The sequence below is a fragment of the Patagioenas fasciata genome, chromosome 2 (genome assembly GCF_037038585.1).
Source record: "Patagioenas fasciata isolate bPatFas1 chromosome 2, bPatFas1.hap1, whole genome shotgun sequence".
Classification (NCBI taxonomy): domain Eukaryota; kingdom Metazoa; phylum Chordata; class Aves; order Columbiformes; family Columbidae; genus Patagioenas; species Patagioenas fasciata.
The window spans coordinates 124,702,899-124,726,920 of record NC_092521.1 but is presented as its reverse complement, the minus strand read 5'-3'; the positions used below and the strand labels follow the sequence as shown (position 1 = coordinate 124,726,920).

Here is a 24,022-nt window from a genome sequence, read left to right as displayed (position 1 = left end):
AACCAGGGCTGTGTATATGCAACTTCCTTACATAACATGAAGTCACTGCCATAGAAACCAAACTACGTCACTAGCTGTCTATGCTACGCCTGTCTTAAACACAGGGCAGTCAAACATCTGTTATGTTCCAGTTTGTACACTGTACAACGGATATCTATATTCATCTTCTTAACCACTGAGCTGGGCTTCACCAATTCAGTTTCTAAAGTTCCTGATTTACTTCTAAAATAAGCACTACGGATTTCAGAAAGTTACCATTTATGTGACACACGGGATCCTTATAGCTTAAAGATTTCACAGAATCACAGAATGTCAGGGATTGGAAGGGACCTCAAACAATCATCTAGTCCAATCCCCCTGCCGGAGCAGGAACACCTGGATGAGGTTACACAGGAAGGTGTCCAGGCAGGTTTTGAATGTCTCCAGAGTAGGAGACTCCACAACCTCCCTGGGCAGTCTGTTCCAGTGCTCTGGCACCCTCACTGAGAAGTTTCTTCTCATATTTAAGTGGAACCTCCTGTGTTGCAGTTCATAACTATTACCCCTTGTCCTATCATTGGTTATCACCGAGAAGAGCCTGGCTCCATTCTCATGATACTCACACTTTACAGATTTATAAACATTAATGAGGTCACCCCTTAGTGTCCTCCAAGCTAAAGTGACCCAGCTCCCTCAGCCTTTCCTCATAAGGGAGATGCTCCACTCCCTTAATCATCTTTGTTGCCCTGCGCTGGACTCTCTCCAACAGTTCCCTGCCCTTCTTGAACTGAGGGGCCCAGAACTGGACACAATATTCCTGGTGAGGTCTCACCAGGGCAGAGTAGAGGGGCAGGAGAACCTCTCTCAACCTACTAACCAATTTGCTCAAATTTCTACCATTCCTCAGAAGTCAGGCACTTCTCCCACTTCATATAGGTTATGTGAATTTGTGATTTTAAGCAGCTAAAAACATCCATACTCATTTTGGAACAGACACATTCACATTTGACTACATAACGTAAATTGAGTCTGTTTATGGAAGCTGTTTATTCCAGACCTTGATGGGGAAAATATATTTTTTTTTTCTCCTAACTTAAATGTAGAACAGTTTAGCAGTTTATACAGTGTATATTGCTCAGTTTATAAGACAGATCTTTCTACAAAAAGTCTGTTTCTTCAGGAGTGATTTATAATATTGAGTAAATTTAGTCAGGTTTTATAAGTTTCTCACTGCAATATTTACTGTAACAGCTGAGCATTATAGTTATCTTCTAGAAGCCACTTAATAAGCAAAAAAAGAAAACTAATCAACTTTTATGGAGATGATAAAGATGTTTATGTGTTCGTTTTGCCACTGGAAAGATACCAATGGACTGCGGATAAATGAAGGATGGAAATGGACTCAAATTTCCAACATCATAGGCAATTACTCTAACCACTATCTTTAGACATTAAAGGGAACATCATCACCACTACTGATACAACCTCTTCAGAACAGATTTGTGAAAGCAAGCCCAAACCATAAATCTGTCAAAGACAAGCCTTGAAAGAGACCTAACACATCAGGACTTCAAATTCTATGCAGAGCGAAACAGGAAAATCTAATGTAAAGATCATCAGCATGTCTGCACTCCGGGCATGCTCAGGGCTAGAGAGCAAGTGGGCAAAATCTGCAGACTGATGTTTGGAATGCAGACACAAAACACCATCATGAACTACTATATTTGGATTAGAATTTAGGGATGGAACTTCCATTGGGCTCAGGAGTAGATCCAGACTGATAACTCACAAGGCTAACAGTGGGAAGCATACCTGTTACAAGTTCAAATTTAAGCTCCCATTCACAGCATAGGCTATGGAAAACAGAATGAACACTCACATTTATTGCATAGTTTCACAGAAGTCTCTGAAGAACTGAAACACAGTTGAAGAGTAAAAATTCATGACAAGTCAAATGCTGCAGAAAATAAGACTTCTATTACAAATAGTGATGAGAAATTACATAGTGCAGCATAAAAGGATAAAAGCTGGTATCATACTACTGCATTGTTTGAATGGTGGCTTTTATATTGTTGATGTGCTTCAAAAAGATAGTAAGAAAAGTATTTCCAGTCCTGTATAAGCTAAAAAGCTTTAAAAGTTGCATGCCTTGCAAAAAAAGTCAGTACCAAGAAAGTATAGAATAATTGTTAGAGTTCAGCATTTCTCTGTATCCCAGGTATTTTTACACTACCATGTGCACAAATTGCTGGCAAATCTAGAACATGCTGAAACTGGACTGGTTGTAAAATTTGAAGAGTATGGATAAGGAACAAAGCTTACTTTTCCATAGATACTTGATTTTTAGCTGATTAGAAGTTAAAGAATGGAAAAATAGTTCAATAAAAAAGGCTTTGTCAGTACTTGTGTACTGACATCTCCAGTTTTCAGATGCCACTGTCTATTGATTCAGCTTTTTTTTTTTCCTGTCTTTTCCCTTGCAGAGGCTGCGAAAGAGATCATCCACAATCAATGCTAACATTTCCGAAGTTAACAGACAGAACCGGGTTTTCTCCTCGCTTTAAAGCACTACAAATCCAATTAAAATTATTATTAGAACACATAGCAGACAAGAGAATCGTGAGAAATATTCTCCTTCTCTCATCCCTCCAAGAAGGAGCATAAACAGCAAATGGCATTTAGTAAATTATTTTCAAAATCAGCTTATCTGTCTGATGAAACAGTCTGGTCTATATATGTTATTTTATTTGATTAAGACATGGTCTTCAGTAACCAGTCTTATTCTTAAAGGCGATTCTTTTTTCATTCAATCTGGCAACCAGTACTTATTCTTCCCTGAAGACAACAGCATGGCTTTTGCTGGTTTCGTAAAACTATTGAAATACAGACAGTTATTCTTAATTTTTTAATAACTACTGCATCACAATTTTAGTAAGGATATTTTGACAAAAAAACACCACCATCAAAATGTCTTGCTGAACACATCCTAATCCAGCCTGTTTTACTCTGATGTGTCAATTCTGCATTTAGAAATGCATTCTTTCTCCTTTGATTTCTGTTGCTTAGCCACATTTCAGAAGTTACTGAATCTACATTAAAAACATGAAGAAAACCAATACTTTCTGTGGGAATTCCAGTATGACTACTCCAGAAAAATAATTAGCCAGGATAAAAAAATATTAATTAGTTAAACAAAGAAGGAACTTTCCTTCTGTATAAAACAAGTTCTCAAAATCATGGGACATATCAAAGTCTATACAGCACATACAACTTATGTATGTTTCACTGCAGTGGTTTTGGTCTCTTTTTGTATATGAATACTGAAGACAATTTGCTCCTGGTATCTAAGAAATCCTTCATATTTTCTGATTGATTATCCTTTCCTAAAGGTTTAGCTGTAAAATACATGATTTGTACTATATTTATAGAAATTAACATCTTACAGTTGAATGCAAAACCTTAGCATCTGGTTTATAATGATTTAGGTCCCACCAGATTTGCGTTGCCAAATTAGTCAGCTACGGGCTGAACATAAGTAATCTGAATATTTGTTTGCAAGATACCTGAAATGAAACTTCCTGGCTGTGGAGATGTATTTATCATAATGAAACCTTGCTCCACAAGAGAAGTTTGAAATATTATGAAAACAGTTCACCCATGAACACAGCGAGATGACTAAAAAAAACATCCCTATAAAGTTACAGTTCAGCTAATATGGTAGTAACTGAAGACTATCTTGACAGTTTTTCTCTGTAGTTTCACTTGGATAAATTATTCTTCACTTTACTCAGCAGTTCATTGGTGAATGCATTAAAACTTGCATAAAGTAATCCAGAATGGAATATAAATGATAATTCATAAATATTAGTTGGCACAGTTTTACTGAGAAGACAGCAGGATCACAGACTCCCACTCTCCATTACAGCTGCATAACACCATTCTGAATACAAGGCTCCAGTATCTCTAGCAAACACACTCTATTTGAGGCATTAAAAGTATTTCCTTATCAATAAAATAATTTAGGGGAAAAAAGTAGAATTAAAGGATAGGGTACTACATAAAAATTGGATTCCTCTTTCATTAAAATTAAATATTACTACCTGCATACAAATTGCCACAGAACTTAAAAATACATTCTTTGTTAACATGACATGAATATCCTCAAGACTGAAACTTTCTAAAGTATTATACAACCAATTTCTTACATTTGTCCCTTCTAGAAAGTGTAACGAGCCCATTTCTGGTAATTTTTCCAATTTGACTCATTTTTTTTCAGCAGTGTGAGATATGCAGGAAGAAGGCAGAAAAGCATGGCCACTAACATAAGCACACAGGAGAGAGCAGCACAGAAATACACAAGGTACTCACACCAATTCCTTGGTTTGTTTCAAAAAACATTTGAAGCTGAAAAGTAGAGCACACAATTCCTCTAAAAATGCACTGGCAATAATAGTTGATGAATTTCAGTCAAGTGAGTTTCTCGTTTATGGAAAGGTAAGCGAGGTAGGCTGAGTTGATCTGGTAATGCAAAAGAGGGGTAGGTCCTACCACCTTCTCCAGTCCAAGCTGCCTGCTCCCTTCATCTCCTTCACACCAGCTCTTCCACTCAAAGCTAAAGGAACATACAGCGCTGCTAACCTGGCAGAAGTTAAGACCGCAGAAAAGTTAACAGTTTTCTGTCAAGTCAGCTGATAAAAATCAGTTCATCAAATTGTCAGCCATGCAACACTGTGCAGCACGTGAGAAGGGGGCAGCTCTGCACAGATGGAAGCAAAACAGAAGGGGAAGACCCCTCATGCTGGAAACAGCTGAGTATTACACTCTTTCAGCTTTCTGTACCCTTACACCTTCAAGCTCATTCTATAATATATCACACTATAAATCTTCTAAAGTGTTGCAACACAACATTAAAAAGGGAGATTTTAAAAACAGAACAATCTGTGAAAAGTTCTTGTAGGTATTTCTACTTTTCATTTCTGTCAAGTTTGGCTGTAATCTGATTTTGAGCACACTGAAACTCTAAAACGCTGTCAGCTATGCTAAATGATTCAATACCATATGTGATTTGCAAGCATTTTTTTCTTTTACTCAAGTCTGCCAAATCTTATATTCAGTATTTTTATAGCGTAAAAGGTTGTTGTACATACCCACTTCACCATCATGCTTACATTACTCAGTTTGTGAATCAAGTGCTATACACATGCAAAACCAGCAAAACTACCTCCACACAGGCCAGAGAGGGTCATTTGGGCTACTTAGCTATTCTCAAGTACCCGGTAAACATGGCCGAAGCTCTGAAATACCAAACATGCTCCAGCTACACTATGTACATATAAGAAGCCCTTGCAAATGCTTGATGCAAAAAGAAAAAAGAACTTCAGATCATTCCAACAGAGACAAGTGGGTCTAAAAGCAGTATCATCACACTGAGCTACAGTAACCATAATGTTCTTTTTAGTCATGTCTTTCAAGAGGAACATCTTGCCACCATTCTCTTGGTGTTCCTGTGATGACAGACTGCAATGCTAAATAACTGTGATTATACCTACTATGTTATTTGTGCATTACAGTAGCATTATAGAGGCCTGTGCTCAACAGACAATCCCAATCTTCCAATCTGAATTGGTCAATTTCTCATCCCCAGAAAGATGAATTTACTCTGCAAATGTTTCCATGCATCTACAAAATTACATACAGTAAGTCCAACTACAATAAAAACTATCGGAAGTGTCAATGTCTTCCAGAATTGCTGTAGCCTACAAAGTACTTAATACTTCGTAGAGATGCCAAGCAGTTAAGAGAACTTGCTCTCCTCCAAAAGAATCAACTGATCTGAAAAACTGTAATTAAATTTTATCACCTAGGAAAGAGGTGACTTCTGTTTATTTAATGATCCAGTTTCTGTTGATGCTTGTAGAGTAAGAAAGAAAAAGTATTACCAGAAACATGCTTTTTCCTTTCTCACCTGTAGTTATCATCCACTTTTGAGTACTGCTAGAGGTTGCTGGATTACACCACTGCCCTACAGAGAAGGCAGTGATCTGATCAAAAATAATATGTCCATTTGATTTATGAAATGAATTTTATGTGCAACAACAGTCCTCTCACTTTTCTGATTAGAACAAATGTTAATTAAGTGTGAAAAAAAAACATGGGAAACTACAAGCAACAGAACTTCTCATTATCTAACTCAGCTTTTTGAAAAGCCCTGGGAACATACGATCATTGCCTAATAGTCCTCTTGCATCATTTTAACTACAGCCTTGAACACAAAAGGAAATGAGACCTAAATTAACTAGTCTCTTTTCAAGTGTGAAAACTTTTAGGTAGCATCATGGAACAGAGATTAGTCCCTAAACTAGCTGAAACAGTCACATTTTCATCAAGTAAGCTTTTCCGTGTTAGTTATTAAGCATATGACTTAATAAAAGACGTGCCCTAAATATTTCAGCTCTTTGTAGCAAAAAAATGTGAACTCTTTTCTTTACATACTCATTCTAATATTATTCATAAGACATCAGATAAGTCATGTTTGTGGCAAAGAAAAAAAAACAACCACATCATGTATCTTGATCCATTTTTCTTACAGTATTTTCTGCAAATATAACAGCAGTTCTGGATAAATGAAAAGAGGTGTGGGATTTTTAAAATGCTATAATGAGTGCAAATTCATTTAACATGCACAGAGTGTAAGGAGAGCAATCCTTTTTAATTTGGCACTTTGATAAATTGAGTTCGTTTTCAAGTGGTCAGATGCTCACAAAGGTGCATGACCATGTGGTTGCACTGGAGAAAGCATGACCTTTCTTATAAGCAACCAGCTTTTAGATTGGTTCAGCTATAATGTAATTTCATCCTAAGTGGTAAAATATCTTTGCCATTCCCAGTCATTATTCTTGCAATATTAACAGCCCTATTCAGCAAATAGCTAAATGAGTTCACAGAACTTCACTATTTCAGCCTGTATATATGCTTTGCATAGTATTAGCATCACAGCCTTTGCATTAAAAATACACAAAAGGTCATATTTAGAAACCTTACATAGCATATCTTACCTCTTTGCTCACAGTTAGAAAAGGAAAAAAAACAGACTCTCCAGGTCATTATCTTGTTGGCAACTCACAGTAAATTTTGATCGTTTATGTTTTTATTCTGTAACTATTGTACTGACAGTACATTAGGGATTTTGTAGTTTTTGACAAAGTGGTGAAAACTGTGTCACTAGAAAGTTAGAACACAAGCACTACAATCTGCCAACTAGGATAAGAAAAGTTCTAGTATCTAGTAACTGAGACAGTATACCAGGGAATAAGTAAGCAAAAACCAACCACTGATCTGTACTTAAATATTCTCAGAAATAGAGCGTAACTATGACAGCATCCTCAAACATCAGCTAGAATTAATTATTTTTTTCTAGTTTTTCTAAGGTTTTTCACGTTTTTCTACTGTTCGCACCAATCCACTATATAATAGCTAGACCAACTCTCTATCAATTGATTCAACCATTTTCTCCTAGTATTATCACTCAGAAGTTTACCTACTTAATTGCTTACAAAGACCTCTAAGAAACATTATGTGTGATGCCACCATTCTTACTTTATCATGAAAAGGTCCAAAGTGTGCTTTGTTAACCGCATAATTCAATTTGGACCATCTCGTCAAAGCTTTTAGGGTCAAGGCAGATTTAAACTCCTCAATTTAGCTCTCCAAGATACGTACAGAAAGGCATCTCATATGAAAACATCAAAGATGTGTCTCTTTCAGACAAACCTTAATGTTTCTGTATTTCAGGTAATTTCTTTTTCCAGTTCTGTGTGTGAGAGCATTACACTACCATCTCTTTCCAGAAGTAACCCTCTCAAAGCATCTATGATATTTGGATTGCTCTAGTTTGTACTCCAACAAATCTTAAGTCTCCTTCTACTACTAAGTGAAGTGATGCGCAGCTACCATGAAGAACCACTGCTGTTGCTAGTTACTGCATCTTACTAATAACTTGTCAAAGCTCTGTAAAATTGCAGTTGGACAAAAGATAATTTGTCATAATGGAATATGAAACGCAGCATCAAAAAGATATGAAAATATACATATCATAATGATCCTAGTGCCCTTCCCATCAATCCCCATACACCTTCTTTCTTCTGAGCATCTTCAACTGGGCAGTGATATCAAAACTACTTTTTTTTTTTTTTCTCATCCTCCAAAATTTGACTGCTATTCCATTTTCCAAGAAATAATTCACACAGGCACTGTACAGAATATTTAACAAATGCACTTTCCCATCTAGTTTCAAAGGCCACTGCAATCAGTTACGCTCACGCTTCAGGAAATTCTAAAAAAAGTCAGAAGAACTCAGAAGTTCAGATCTCTAGTTTGCCACTGATAAAACCAGAACCAACTAATCTAAAACATCTGACTCTTAACAGAAGTCATTTTGTCAAGCATCACTGTAGCATCAACAAGGATGTGCAAAACCACAAATATCATAGGCATCTAAAATTCCTAATTGTAGCACACTTTTGAGTCCAGTGCTTTTGAGTCCAGAAAACCCATAGTAAAATACCTATTCAAAGTCCGAAGCCATGAAGTGACATGCAAATGTCTAAGCAAAGACCATAAGATCTAATAGCTAAAAAATATTTATACTAAAGTAAGAGTTTTAGTTCCACAGTGCGCAGTAATACGTTGTCAGCACACAATTTAGCTGATTGCTATCTCAGGTAAATTCACAAAAAATTGGACAAGTCACTCGTAATTTAAACCATCACTACAGTCACTACTATAACTGTAGCAAAACACACACACCATGTAGAGAGTCCTAATGGGTGTTATCAAGACAAAGTAAGTATCAGACTTATGGGCACACAAGAACAAGAGGCATGTTGACTACAATAAGCTGTTTTTTAAGCATCATTTGGAATTATATGTACCTAAATTCGTTGAAGCAAATTCTACCTCAGTTAACAGATAGGACCAAACTGTATGACTACAGGACATTATCCAGTGACTCTATCAACATTTACAGCTACTTAAAAAAATACTCTAAGTTACTTCTAATAGCATATGCAGCAGACCTAAAAGAGATAGTAACAGAATTACCTGTAGTCTGTCAACTTTCCAGCTACAAACATAAAGACTAACTTACACATCACTCTTTCTCCTAACATTTTAAACAATTGGGAGCAATCAGGAACTCACTCCATACTTTCAGTTCTCGGTCAAGAATAGGGCAGAGGAAGAGGGAGTTAAAGCCTTCCTTCATTTCCCATCCCCTCCATTGATAGCCATGTTAGTACTTACTAAAAATGGATTCCTATAACCTTGCAGCAGAATATGGAAGCAGCCTGGGCTCACAATGTCATTCTTACACGGCTAAACTGAGCAAAGAGAATCACTGGGTGGTTGGGTTTGGGCTTGGTTTTGGTTTGGTTTAGGTGTTTTGGGGAGGGGCTAGACAGGGTAGGACAGTAAGGTGATGTTAAATTAAAAACAGGCACTTTTCTGGAAAGGATATGGGTCCTCTAACAAAGCAAGTACAACCATACACATCACATTCACACTGTTACTAACAGAAAAGTTAATTACAATGTATACAACTGCATCATTTCATACAAAAATAACTTCTATGCATTTTTGAGAGTGTTTGAGTATCTCCTTCAAACACAGCTCCTCCAGCATTAACTCATCCAGGTTATAATATTATATTTCTTGCCAATTAGCTGGCTTCCACATATGGCATTATCTTGAAAGAGAAAACATCATGGTACTTCAGTTTAGATTATTAATTTAATTCAAAGAGAACATACCCACTGCTGGTGCATCATATTCATCCCCAAGTAAAATTTCAGGAGCAGAATATGCAAGAGATCCACAGCTTGTGGTGAGCTTCTTTCCAGGCTGAAATTTGTTGCTGAAGCCAAAATCAGTCAATTTCACAAGTCCTTGTTTTTCAAAAAAGACAACATTCTCTGGTTTTAAGTCTCTGTGAACTACATGCAGTTTATGGCAGTAGGATATAGCATGAACTATTTGAGCAAAGTATTTTTTTGCCAGATCCTCATTGAGACCTTCTTCATGTTTCATGATGTAATCAAACATATCTCCTCCATCACCTAGCTCTAAAATAAGATAAAGCTTAGTCTGAGTGTCAATCACTTCATACAGCCGTACTATATTGGGATGTTGCACCAGTTTCATGCATCTAACTTCTTGGAAAAGGTGTCCAGTGGCTAAAGTGTCCAGTTTGGTCTTGTCAATTACTTTCACTGCTACTTTTTCACCTGTGAAGACATGCCGAGCAAGTTTGACCACAGCAAAATGGCCTCTGCCCAAAGTTTTATCCAAGTCATACAATCCTGCAATTTTTCCATCATATCCTCGTTTGAAGCCTGCCATTCTGTTTCAGAAGACAAAATAATATTTAAGGTCTTTGGAAACTTGATCTTTTCATATAAGAGTATCTGATGCAAATAAATAGTCCATTATCAGTGTGAAGCATACCTAAAGAAAAGACACAAGATTATATATTTATATAAAAACAGGCAAAATTATTATCCTGTAATTCTCCTGATTGGCACATAGTTACAAATTACTTACTAAATTCTTCATGGGTTTCTACAGAGGGTTTGATAAGCCATGCTGTGTTAACCAATAGATTTCTGAAATCATATTAGTATGTTTGAAGAAAGTGGATTTCAACAGTGCAATAATGAAAACTGCTCTGAAATTCAGTGGCCTTCATGTTCTTGCAAGCAACACTTGAAATCAGTCTGTTATATTTGACAAAGCTGAAATCTGTAACTTTTCTGGCTACATTAGAAATCAGCTGGGCAGCACAGAATATCAACAAGAGGAACATGCTCCATTTATCCAATTTTGGCATATTCCTTCATGTTTCAGCACGAAACAGTTCTAATACAGAGTTGTGATGGAATGACTTCAGAGTTTTACCTTCTTCCTTTTAACAGCTTCCTGTGTAGCAAAGCTCAGAGTAAGGTATAAGACTTAGTTTGGTTACTATACTTGAAGTTTGAGCATTTTCAATCAATATTGTCATTACAACAAATGAACAAAGCTTTAAAGGCTGAAATTAAACATTTGGTTGGATGTACTCTTAGTGCTAAATAAAATGTCTTGTTAAATATTTTGACTGGAGTCATAAAAACTGGTGATAAAAAGTTTGCATGTAGGCTGCATATGTTCAGCAGTCCTGGGAATGAGTCAGGAGAAGGCGAAGAAGAGTGGGAAGGAATAGGAGACAACTCAAGAGTTCAGCTTATTTGTGCTGAACTCCTGCTTACCAGTTATTCTGGCATTTAAGCAAACAAGATACAATCTATAAAATGTTCATATTCAAACCTAGTTTTGAAGGCCTTACATCTCATTGCCATTTTTTCCCCACACACAAAACCTCCCCAAAATGTTTCCTGCATCTTTATCTTGGATTCAGGTTTAAATAAAAATATGTAGCTATCAAAAAACTAACCATTTCTCCCACTTTGAGTGCAAAGTAGCTAGAAATATGAAAATTACATGGCTTATTGCCAACTCAATAAAACACAGAAAGCACAGCTCTTCAGAATATATTTTCTCAGTTTCAAAACCAAACTTCAAAAAGAAAATATTTGAAAAGGGAGCTGGCAAACAAACAGTCCCTTGTATTACTTATTCTCAAGTTGAAATGTAAGCATTAGATTAAAAACATTCCCCGCTAAACAAGTTATTTCACAGGCAGGGAAACTAATGAACTTGGTTTCATATGGATTCAATTACAGGTTGAGGGTCCTATGAGGATTCTCTGATGTTTAACAAGCTCACCTTACTGCTTCTCTCAGCTGGAGCCATGGTATAACCTCTTCTCTATCCAGCTGTCTACTTCCACAAAGTCCATGGGAATTCACTTGGAGACCTCCACCCCTGTAAAATTCAAATGAAATCCATCAACTTCTGAAACCTCACAACTTTGGCAAGGAACAGGGTAAGTGCAACAGTTATATGAACATTGAGGGGTTAGTTTGTTTTTTTATTTAAAGATAATAATCAAGTTTTAAAAAGGAGAACTTCACTGGATTTTGTGTTACTGTACCCTTTCATTCTACTACTTAGCATTATGCTTCAGGTGCTTTTCCAAAAAACACTCCACTAGAAAATGTCATAGTATCAAAACTGGGGTTGGCATATCTGCTTCCCAACCCATCCCATACTGCTCATCTTACAAATCTTCCCCTACCTCTCCCAGTTAACCACGAAATATCCCAACCTTATTCTGGAAAGTACAGAACTAGATTAAAGCATGCTACATTAAACCAAATGCCTATATCACACATTCTCTTACACAGTAAGCAAGCATTAGAGGCTACATGGGGAAGAACATAGTACACTGGCAAACATAATAAATAATGAAGCCCTCCTTATCTCTGAGAGATTAAAAAACTGCTTTACAACTGAGAGCCATGGCTTTGTGTTTAATAATGCTCCTTGGATTCCACCCCATCCCACCCTGTGAAAGTGGGCAGGTGCTTTATTAAAGCATGTGAATTTTTAATATCAATAACATCCTGCAACAAGGAGTTTAATAATAGCTTAACTATGTACTGCAAGAAGAACCACTTCCTCTTGTTTGTTTTCAGTCTCCTGATAATTTGTGCATCTTCTTATTCACTGTCTGTTCCAAAACAAGAACTATCATGCTATTTACCTTGCCTCAAGCAACTCACAGTTTTAGCTTCCTTCCTTCCCTGCTTCAGTTTAATCTTGTTTAAGTCCCAGTCTGTCACTCTTTTTACAGAGGTTATTCCACAGACTTCAGCATTTCTCCCCTCTTTCTCTGCCTTGCTCTATGCTACTCTCTTAGGCCAACTGTTTTTTGTTACTACTACTGAGCACTGTCAATCTTTTCATATCATGCTTTATTATAGTTGTATAATGTTCCATCACACTGACCTAACACCCAAAATGCAGGCTAATGAAAAACAGTCATAAACCACCTAACCTTAATCTATACAAAGCAGTAGGAAAGATATTACTCTGCTGTACCCCATATGGTTGTGTGACTCCAGTCTCACCTTGAAAAGGACTGCAATCGCTTAAAAACAAACAAAAAAACCCCCACCCCATACAAACACACTTTATAGAACTGCTATCTCCACAGCACCCTAATCAGACTTTTTTTTTTTAATCTATAAGCAGTGAAAACAAAACAAAACAAAAAACCAACACACACACAAGCACACAAAGACAACTTTTTTTAACTGCCACAAGTCCTCACCCCTCCTTACAAATCTGTTTTACCCATAATGTACTCTATAGTCAATACCTTACACTACTAAATTTTAGAACCTCTACATTAAAAACAAAAAAAAAGTACAAGCGGTGTCAAAAAAATAGTCATTCCCTATGCAACTGAAGTTACCAACAACATGAACTCCAGTGCTCAAGTTTTTACAGACCCTTTCTTTATTGAATTTTAAGTCAAACCTCAAGATTTATGTCTCTATTCACACAAGTTCATCACATGCTACAAATCTGGCCCAGATCATGAAACACCTTTACTCTCTGAGGAAGAAATGTGACCTTAAGAGAGATTTGCTGTTAAGTCTTGGATTCAAAGACAATACCTACAGACAACACAGAGCTTTCCTACTGCATGGCAAAACCAAAGTTCTGGTATTATTAATAGAAGAGGTAAGGAAGGTGGAGGTAAAAAGCCTCAATTAATTTTGACTTAGCTTTTCTTTCTAAAATTCAAGAAGGCTCCAGCCCTGGCAGAGCAAAAGGGAGAGAGCAGGCACAGCCAGATATAATAAAATATAACTTGTCTGAATTTAAGTAACTACAACACTCAATGCTAAGGAAATATTTATACATAATTATTTTGTTCACTTGGCACATTCTCAAGCATCTTCATAAAAACTCAGCAAGTGATTTATCTCTAAATGACAGAATACACAAACATCAATCTGTCAACAAAATTCTAGCAAAAATCAGTTAAGCCATGGAGAAATACATCAGACAGTAATCAATAGGATAAAAGCTTAAAGAAATGGAAGATAAATTATGTTTACTATTGTTGCAGCCCCATTAGCCAAAATAAAATTAATGCAGATTCATTAACAGTGTAACAAAAATTGGTTGGTCTGTTATTGTGAAGACTTTTAACTCTGTTGTTTTAAAATAAACCTTCAGAGATGAAGCTCCCACAGCTAAACACAAGGACCTCAGATGCATATACAGTTTGAAGCAAACATACCAAAATTAAGAACTGCTCAGTAGTAGGAAATGGATGTAAAACTGTCATAAGTGCATATAGATACAAACCTTGATTACAACTCAAATATGCTACTTAAGGGATTGCAGTTGCTACACCAGTATTTTTCAGAGAAGTAATTTCTTTTTCTCTGCTTCTCACTAGAGTAGGAAAGCAGAATTTTGGAAACACATAAGGACCAATTAAGACTACAGTTACACAAGGTATCAGTTTTTGAGCTGAAGCCCCTTTGTGACCCTTTCTTTGCAGTTCTCTCCTTAGTTACAACAGTAAAACTACAGGGGCTAACTATAAATAGAATCACCCAAAACTTCCAGATATCACATATCTACTACCATCACTCCCTGACACAAGGTTAGTTTTAATGACAGATTATTTCAATGATCCGGTTTACAATGTGATCTCTTGAACATTCATGCAAAATGAATGAGCTGCAAATTGCAGCATGTGACAACCAAAATTTCAACCAGTCATACTTGCCTAGTAAGCCAAACTGCAGCCCAATGAAAAAAAAAAAAATTAAGAGCCAGTTATATCACAGAAAATATTTACCTGCCTTACTTTAAATTCACATTATGTCAAGTACTTTAAAATTTCATTTTTCAACATTAGAGTTTGAATTTTCTAGTTGGCAAGCTTATTAACCATTAGCAGCATTTAATCCATGTGGCTAATTATGATTTCAAAAACACTGTTTTCCCTAACTATACCAGAATTCATCTATGCCCCCAATACTGGTTTTATGCAATGTAGGCATTTACCAGTTAACAGACTAGACCAGATCCATCCTTCCTTTCATAGAAGCTCATATATCCTATCCCATAAAATACTGCAAACAGCCTCTCTAATGGAGATCTGCAGAAGCTGTTTTGTAATATCACATGCATCCTATTAAGAGGCTTAACAACAGTACTGTGATTCAACCATCTCTAAAAGATGGATGAATAGCTCTCTAATTGATCTGTTTAGAAAAACAGCATGTTCCAGAGGCACTAGTTTTTCTTTAAGCAATTCATTCTGTCCAAAAAGTTTCATTAGATTATACCTTACATGTAAGACCAGCCTAGTTCATCTTACCTTAATGTGTATATTAGCTTCTTACTTTAGAAAAATGAAAATTCAAGGTCTCATTTCAAGAAAATGTTATAATACAATGAATGCAAAAATTTCCCTGCATTATCAGGCTGCCAGATGTGAAAGCTGAAGTAATCTTCACTGGCATTCATCCGTTCACAAACAGCTAACCGTTCCTGTCTCCCTTCATGATAAATGGAGATTCAGTCAACACAGATAATAGTTTGATAAAAAAATTGCACCCTAAAGCAGATAGCTAAATAGTTCAAATGAATCATTTCTCAAAAGCACAAGTTTTCATTTTTTTCATTTTCTGCAACAGAAATTTAAGATGACTAGTTCAGTGGATGTACACATTATACACCTCCACAAGACAGACTAAATAAGTTTCACCCTGTTTCTCCTTTTGCTCATTTGTCTCAGATGAATAACAGCATCTATATAATTATATAGTAAACAAATAATTGGTATATTGAGAGCAAGACTTGCATTGCTCATCCTCCTAGAAACAGTAAACCAGAATACGACAAAAACTGACCACAGAGATCCAGAAGCAATTTTTTTACTCCGAAATAAATTTGTACAAATTATTAGAATTTGAGAGCAAACTGAAGGAAATACCAAACTAGTATACAAACCGCAAAAGTATAATTTTACACTTTTTTTTTTCCAATATTTCCTACCGATTTTTATCTGCTATCCTACTGTAAGATACCTTCACAGGTCAATCCAAGGACCTTTAAAAAGTCTGTCTTTGTTACTATATGAGCCATTACTTACACATGATAATGTTACAACTTCACCAGTGTGTCAATCCGCTTTCCCCAAAAGGGTTTTCCATCACCTTTCCTTTTATATGAGGGAGAGCCAACATGCTAGAAACGGGTACAAGTGTTGCAACAGTGAAGTATGAAGAACATACATACTTAATGCACACCACAGGCTCTCAAAACTAGTCATGACTCAATTCCTCCAGAGTATGAAACTTTTAAAGCCTCACAACTACCCAATATTTCTTGATATTCAAGACTCAATATGACAGTATTCTCTTTTTGTTTTCACACACAGATGTCACAGCCTAGCAAAACCCCTCCTTGTCCACCTTTCTATGACTTAAGCCTTCACAACTATCAAAGGTACTCAAAGAAATAAGAGCAATTTATACCTGCCCTACAGCCTAACTCTTTGCAGATGCAGCACTGGGAGGAAGACACGACAGGAGCAGAGGTGGTACAACTCAGCCTTTATATACACAACGCTATATAATGCTTTCTTTTTCACCTTGCATGACTGTACCACAGCATACATGCATGTCTTCCCTTTCGCTGATGACAAACCCCACAGACTCCGCTGCTCCTGACAAGTTCCACAATGAAACACTACAGTAGATTTTTCAAGGTGGACATGCACTTTATTAGGCCTTATTGTCAACTCCCACACCATCAGCATCCACCTCACATTGCGTTACTAAAATGTCAAGATGTATCAGTAAATCTCTCTACCATTCAGCATGGCTACACCTAAAATTATGAACACAGGAGTTAAAGTAGTTTTTTGTTCCAAACACAAAAAGAAGAATTAACCTGTTATTCCCTAGTTTTAAATCGTCTTCAGAATTTTGCTCTGAAAAGACACAAAAACTCCGAATTGCTGATGAAGTTTTACCATTAAATATTTGGGAAGTCTGTAGTGAAATGTTAGTGTTTCATTACTTTAGAATGTATTGCAGGCATCAGAACCATTGATCCCTAGCATCAACTCCACTTAGAATCCAGAAATAAAACCAAAATGCTAAAAAGGAATTCTTCAACTCTGAGGTCCATTATTCAGTAAAGAGCCAGCAGCAGAAACATTCATCAGGCCAGTAAACTTAATAAAACATTGCTCCTGGAACTATAAACAAAAGGTTGGGGGAGATGCGGTAGCATTATAGATTGGAAAAGAAATAAAAGTTACAAACATTGTTTTGTAACAGAAAATTACAAGAGCCTGCATGACCTCAGGTTTAAGAGCAAGAGTTCAAGACCGCTCAAATGTATGAGAAAAATTAAACTTGAAAAATATGACACATGATTCAGGATATCATCAGTTAAAGAACACATTTATTTCTTAGACAAGAAATTCCAAAACTTTTAGACCCATTGATTGCTGTCTACCATTCTATTTTCTTGAAGATTAGTACAGTCACATCAAACATGAAAAGTTTAGGCTTTCCTCTTTCACATGGGTTTGCAAAGCTATGGCAACTGGTTTGCAGAACACTAGTAAAAAGCAAACTAAAATTTGAGAATTGTGTTGTAGAAATCTCACGATACAGTTGACATCTATGTGAGCATCATCTTCAATACAGACAAGTGAAAAAAACACTGGATCTGAACTGGTCCTTGAAGGCCCCCCACTTCAAAAAAAATCAATAATGTATATTTCCTTTTTATTTCACAACAAGTAGGTAAATAAGAAAAAAAACCACAGGCAACACTGTAGTAGGTGTACATTGCAAAGCAATACCAAGATAGTAGTAGTAATAGCAAGATTATGATTACAGACTAGATGCCAAAGCTACTAAGACAACAGATGTGCTAAGAGTGATCAAGCTATGATCTGTTGACAAACCCATGATTAGTAGTCACTGGCACTGGTTCCAACTGCCTCTAGTTGTGAAATGTGTTAAAAGCCCAAGATACTTTCATAACTATGCTAATAATCACTGTAGTTCACAAGGCACTTTCCATTTCTGAGAGGAGGTATTACACAAGACAAATGCAATCTGCACTATGGATTTGAGAATTCAGCAGCAGTTTTACACCATTTAAAGTCCTCACATCAGCCACAGCTCCAAAAGCAATTAATTTAATGTTGTCCGTTTTCATTTTGTGCCTACTCTCAAAGTCCAGTACGCAGCTAAACGAAAAGTAATACAGACACCACCACCCTGTTCACAGATGCTTCAGCAATACACTGCTTAAGATCTAAAGCTGCTCTTAAAGTATTATTGCAGAGGAAGAGAATACTAGATCTTCCCAAATGGCCCTATCCCCTAAATTATCTTCTGCAAAGTCACATACTGTAACTTCTTTTAAAAAGGACTTGCTCCAAATTTTGTGATATCTGCTAGTATTCTTTTTGTATCTGTGAATTAGTTATAATACTCTGTTGAGATCCTGTGATGCCATGATATATAAAAATCTAGTTTCAATTGAAATTACCATGTTCTGGACTTCCCACTGAAAGAAAAACTCCTCAGCTACAGGAAATTCACATAGGTATCTTGGTTACAGACATTCATAAACCTAAACAATCAAGGTGTGGTAAAGAAGTCTGAAGATCACAGAAACCAACAAGCTTTTCAGCCAACCATCTCACAAGCAACAGAGATAACACATGGTAGTTGGACTCTCTAGCCCAAAGTTATACTTTCTAAGCTTGATAAGCAGTATCCAACCATCTTTTCAAAGGTTTTAATATGCTAAACGTCATCACATTTTCCTTTTTTCTTCTTTTATTTTTGCTCCCCCCACCCAAATAAGGGGAAACGTGAAACTGATGAAGGAAGTACTTTGCACATCAGACAGAAGTCATACTATAGTGATTCATGATAGTATCACTATCTCTTAGACAGGACACTACATCTTTATTTCCAGAAAACAGACAACTCAGATTTCTATCTGGACTCTTTTAGAGGAATCACCATGCTTCAGCATGAACCAAAATTATAAAAGTCTAGGCTATTGTCTTATTTATCAAGCAAAGTTGGCTCAAGTCCATTCAGTAACTAGGTAGGAGACTGCTGCAGAAAACACAGGATGATATATGAAGAGTGAAAAACAGTCTGTCAAATTTAGTGTAACAATCATGCCAAAACACTGTTGTAGAAGATCACTTGAGAGATTCAGCTTTTCAGAAAGAGAACATGCTCTGTTTTATATTGCATAAGTGTAAAAAACTACACAGCACTTTTTCCTCATTAAGTTCTTAACATTGGTGACCTAATCAACTTACATGTACTAGAACTCTGCCAGGCTAAGTTATCCTGGAATTCTAAGTGAACATACAGTTTTTCAAATCCTCTTAGGCTCTTACATAATACTGTTATGTGTATTAAAACAGCAGCTACTTTACATTATTACAGAAGCTGTAGCATTCCAGTTAAGTGCTTGAAAGTAGTGTGACAAGATGCACAGAACCTCATGGGTTACTAAAGTCAAGAGCTTATGGAATTTAATACTAGTAACTTCAACATAAACTGCAGTTCAGCCCTGTACAGAAATGGCAGTGTCCAAGGTCTTAACGATGGTTCATCAGTCTCTTATTTTTAAGACATAATTAGAAAACATTAACTAGGAATGCACAGAAGTTTTACAGCTACAGTATTTCAACGGAATTTTGAAAGCAGACAAAAATCCAAGGAAAGTGCATTATTTCATGAGACACATTCAGAGAGAAAAAAGCCAGCTGTGCCAAGATACTGTGCCCTTGAATGCAAGGCAGGCAGCAAAGCAAGACAAAGGTGCTAGTTTTGCATTACAGTTGCTAGTGGAATAAAAAGGACAATGATGCACTGAAGGTGTAGACTGCTAAATAATAACTCAAATATAATACTGAAGGCAGGGAGTTAGAGCCTTGGAAGAGATCAGGTTGTTCAAAACAGTGCATGAGGAATACAGCTACTGCAAATAGAAGAGTATCTGCAGTAGCATCTTTACATGCATACTATTAACATGCTATTTGTTTAAAATAATCAGAAAGTAGACTGTATCTATAGTGTAACCACCCACGCCACATGGGAATATTAGTTCTCATAGCAAGATGATTCAAGGAACAGCAGTAGCCTGCATAGAAATTTCAGTTATCCAAAACTCAATCTGTACTTTCTTGCTTCTCACTTGCAAAAGCCCCCAAAAAACAAGAGTTTATCACAGTCCACTTAAGATGTCATCTTCCCGTTTCCCTGTTTTCATTGGAAGCCTCAGGTGTGGATCATAAAGGTTCTCTTAAAAGAGGCTGATGAATGTGCTGTCTTAGATGATACCTTGCCTATGAGGCACTACTCCAGCATTCAGGTTAGCTTCTTTTCCCAGCCACTTGAAAAATCATGCCATCATTCTACCACTTTTCTAGCCATTCAGGAAAAATAAAAACTGGGCTTTGACTTTCACAGCTTTTGTTGTTAAGGCCTCAAATCTGGATGTTTTCATGCACTAGAAATAAAAGGAGCAGATATCAGCCTATTTAAATTAACATGTCAACATGTTCCACAAGGTAAAAAATCTGATTGCATTATAGAACAAAAACTGTTAGTTCTTGTAAGTTTGTTTCAGATTCCTTCTTTCTAAGGATCAGCAGTAGTACAAAATAACCACTAGCCAAATTCCCTCTTTCTGTGATACAGCTATCAAAAAAACCCCACTTCCTAATGGTGCATGCCTTGCAAGAACAGCTTAACTCTAACATAATAAACATTTGCTTGTAAACACACAGATTTCACTCTGCTGAGATTCCTTAAACTGGTCCTTCCCCAGAGCCTCAAGATCTAAATATATCCATAATAAACAACTCTAAAAAGCAGCCTATATGACTAAGTAGCGACTGCACTACAGAGGGCAGGCGTAAGCAGATTTGCATGCAATTCATTCATGCTAGATTGCTGTAAATCATACAATACACTTCAGTTGCTCCAGGAACTGCAATGGTACCATTGAGGAAACCACTTCTTTGCATATCTACTCTTAACAAGCTCCTGAAAGCAAAATGATCAATAAGAAGTTATCTATGCACAAGCAAAAATCCAAAGCTTTTTATATTTCCATATCCAATGTAAATCTTTCTCCTTCACAGGTGTTCTAGCATCACTTACCAATAAAAATATCCAATTTGAAAATAGGTCACATTTGTCACCAGTCATCCTGAGACCAATATAGGCTTTTTCCCTAGTGGATGTTCTCCAATAGTTTATTCAGTCTACTTAAAAAAACCAAAACAAAACACACACACCAAAAACAGCCACACATCTGTCCTTCAGCTATTACCAAGCCTGTACATCTATAACAAACACCTTTAAGTCACCTTCCATATATTTAACTAGCGGAGTACCATCTGGGTCCCAAAACCCACCTAGCAAAAAGCACAAAGACCCCTCTCCAGGACTTATCTACTTATCTGACCGATTTCTGTAGTAATCTAAAGACAGTAAATTTACGTTATAAGAGTATCGACAAAGAACAGGGGATACTTGTGCTTTCAGTCTCCCTCGGGGGCACAACTACAGCCCCACGAGCAGTAAAGATGCCAGCTCGCATTCTGAGCAAACCTGTTGGTTTGCACCTGGTTCCGAGGGGTAAGATGCACCGTCATTCCCCCAATACGGCCCCGTGACCGGACCGACTCTCTAAGCGGAGGGCTCGCGCATCAGTTGTTTATTTATTTATTTATTTATTTTCCCCTCCTTCCTCTAAGCGCCCGAAAATACGCGGCGGAGCTGGCGAGGGCAGGATGTTGGCGGAGAGGCAAACTCAATGCCACCTTTCCCGCGGTGACCCCGCAGAGCGCCTACACTGCTGCCGGGCGGAGGGCACGAACCGGGGCAGACACGCAGGGGCACGGACACGCGCGAGGTCAGGCGGCTGGGAGCCGGTCACAGGCGCTGTTGCTGTGGGGCACGGACACTGCCTCGGAGTAGGAGAGAGCTCGAGTGGGGCACGGTGGGCTCTGCCGTGCCAGGCGGCACAAGACGCTCCCGTCGGCAGCCCACCGTCCCCGCACTAACACCCGCTTCTCCCCTCCCCCCCAATCCCTGTCCTCAAGCCCCAGGCGGCACCAACACACCGACCTTCGGTGCCCAGGAAACGTCCCCCCATCGCCTCCTCCCGGGCTGAGGCCGCCATTGGGCTGGCCGGGAGGAGCTCGACGGGCGAGGCCGGCTCCGGGAGAAACGGAAAAGCGAAGGGAGAGGAGGAAACGAACCCACCACACCCCACCGGGCCGGCCCCGTCCTCATCGGCCCAGCCCAAGCGATCCCGGCCCAGCCCCACCAGCAACTTACCGCCTGCAGCAGCGGTGTCTCCTCGGGCCGCGGCGCCCCGCGCCGCCCCCTGCATGGGCAGCACCCGCCGCGACTGCCCTCGGAAGCGGCGGCGGGGACAAGGAGAGAAAGGGGAAAGGGTCGAAGACCCAAGTGGGAGCAGCAGACAAGCTCCGCCGGGCCACGCAGGCTCGGGGGCGGCGGCTGCGGTGGCGGCTCCGGTTCCCGCCCCGCGCCTGGCTGGCTGGCTGCTCCACCGGGCCCCGCCGCTGCGGCCGCTCCGAGACGCAACTGACAACAACGGCCGCGGCGGCTCGCAGAGACCCGCTGGGGGGGGTGGAAGGGTGAAGGGGGAGGGCGGGAGGGGGAAGAGGGGGCGGGGGCGAGGCGGGGCAACGGACACCCGCGCGAGTCGGGCGCCGCTGCGCCTGCGCGGCGGGGAGGCCGCGCCATTGCCGTCACGGCGGGCCAATGGGGGAATGGAAAGCGCGCGTGCGGCGGGGCGGGGCGGGGCGGAGCAGCGGGCGGCTTCTGAGGAGGGGAAGGGGAAGAGGCGAGGCTGCCGGAGGGGAGGGCTGGTGGGGGGAGCTCAGGGGATGATGGTGTTTCGGCGACTTGTGCTGCTGCCAGCTCTGGTCTCAGGTCTTCCGAAAGGTCCCGAGCAGTTCGCCCTGGAAACGGCAAAAATAGAGTAGAGAGGAGGGCGAAGCCCGCGGGCCCGCCGCCGGGGTGGCGGCAGCTTTGCCCCTCGTTCGCTGACCCTTTCCCCTCTGGAGGGCTAATTAAAGTGGTGAGATGGCCACGGCCGTGTTTCCTGGCTGATTGGATGACAAGTGAGGGGTTAGATAATAAAAGCATATTAAAGAGTGTAGAGATTATGCCCCTTGTGTCCTGTGTCCCTTGTCCGATGGGGAGTGGGCGGATTTCCCTGTGGTAAGGAGGACAGGATCAGGAAAGATGGTTGGAAGTCGGCTGGAAGTAGGGGTGGTGCAAGGAAGAGGTGACATTGAGGCTAGTAGGAGAAAATAGGCCAGGGAATGAGCCTGGCAGGTGTTTCTGAGAGAAACGGCCGTACGTGTAACGAAGGGGAGGGGAAAGCCTTGAATGGTTGTGCTAGAGAAGCGTTGGGGCTCCTACATGCTACATGAGCAAAGTGTTTGCTTGGAGTATTAGAAATAATGCAAGACTTTCCTCAGAAGATCAAGGAAAGAAAATCTCTGAATAGCCAGAGAAAGGAAAGACTTAAAAGTGGCACTTTGCAAAGTACCCTTTTTTTGTTTTGTTTTGTTTTGTTTTTGTTGTTGTTGTTGTTGTTGTTGTTTTCAGCTAGAAATGACCAATCAAGATAAATGCAGAGAGACTACAAAACCACATCATAGTGAAGCCCAATTTTAAGAAAATGTTTGATGAATGCTTTTCAGTTTTCTCTATGGTTTGACAAAATTTAGATGCCCTTTCTTTCTGAATAGCTTACATTACACTGTACAGCAGGTGCTATTGAATTAACCTGGGGGTTCTTATGTTGAAGCCAATCATTTGTGAATAAACCAAACTAGAAAATACAGTTCAGGAAATGACTGAACTGAGATGGTATGATCATATGTAATAAAAAAGACCTCATATTTTAAGGTTTCAAAAGAGAAATACAAAAGAAATACATCAAGATTTCAGGATATGTTTTTCCT

The 24,022-nt window shown here is 38.8% G+C and overlaps 1 protein-coding gene across 1 annotated transcript in view; it reads right to left on the bottom strand.

Annotated features, from left to right (window-relative positions):
• Positions 1 to 22,678, bottom strand: part of SNRK (SNF related kinase) — a 41,393-nt gene extending 18,715 nt beyond the window's left edge. The window contains exons 1-3 of the mRNA XM_065831266.2: positions 22,359 to 22,678; positions 11,797 to 11,895; positions 9,786 to 10,479 (exon numbers count right to left, since the gene is read on the bottom strand). Coding sequence (XP_065687338.1) covers positions 9,786 to 10,374 — 589 coding nt within the window. The 5' untranslated portion in view covers positions 10,375 to 10,479; positions 11,797 to 11,895; positions 22,359 to 22,678. The remainder of the gene's footprint in view (positions 1 to 9,785; positions 10,480 to 11,796; positions 11,896 to 22,358) is intronic.
• Between the last annotated feature and the right edge of the window lie 1,344 nt (positions 22,679 to 24,022).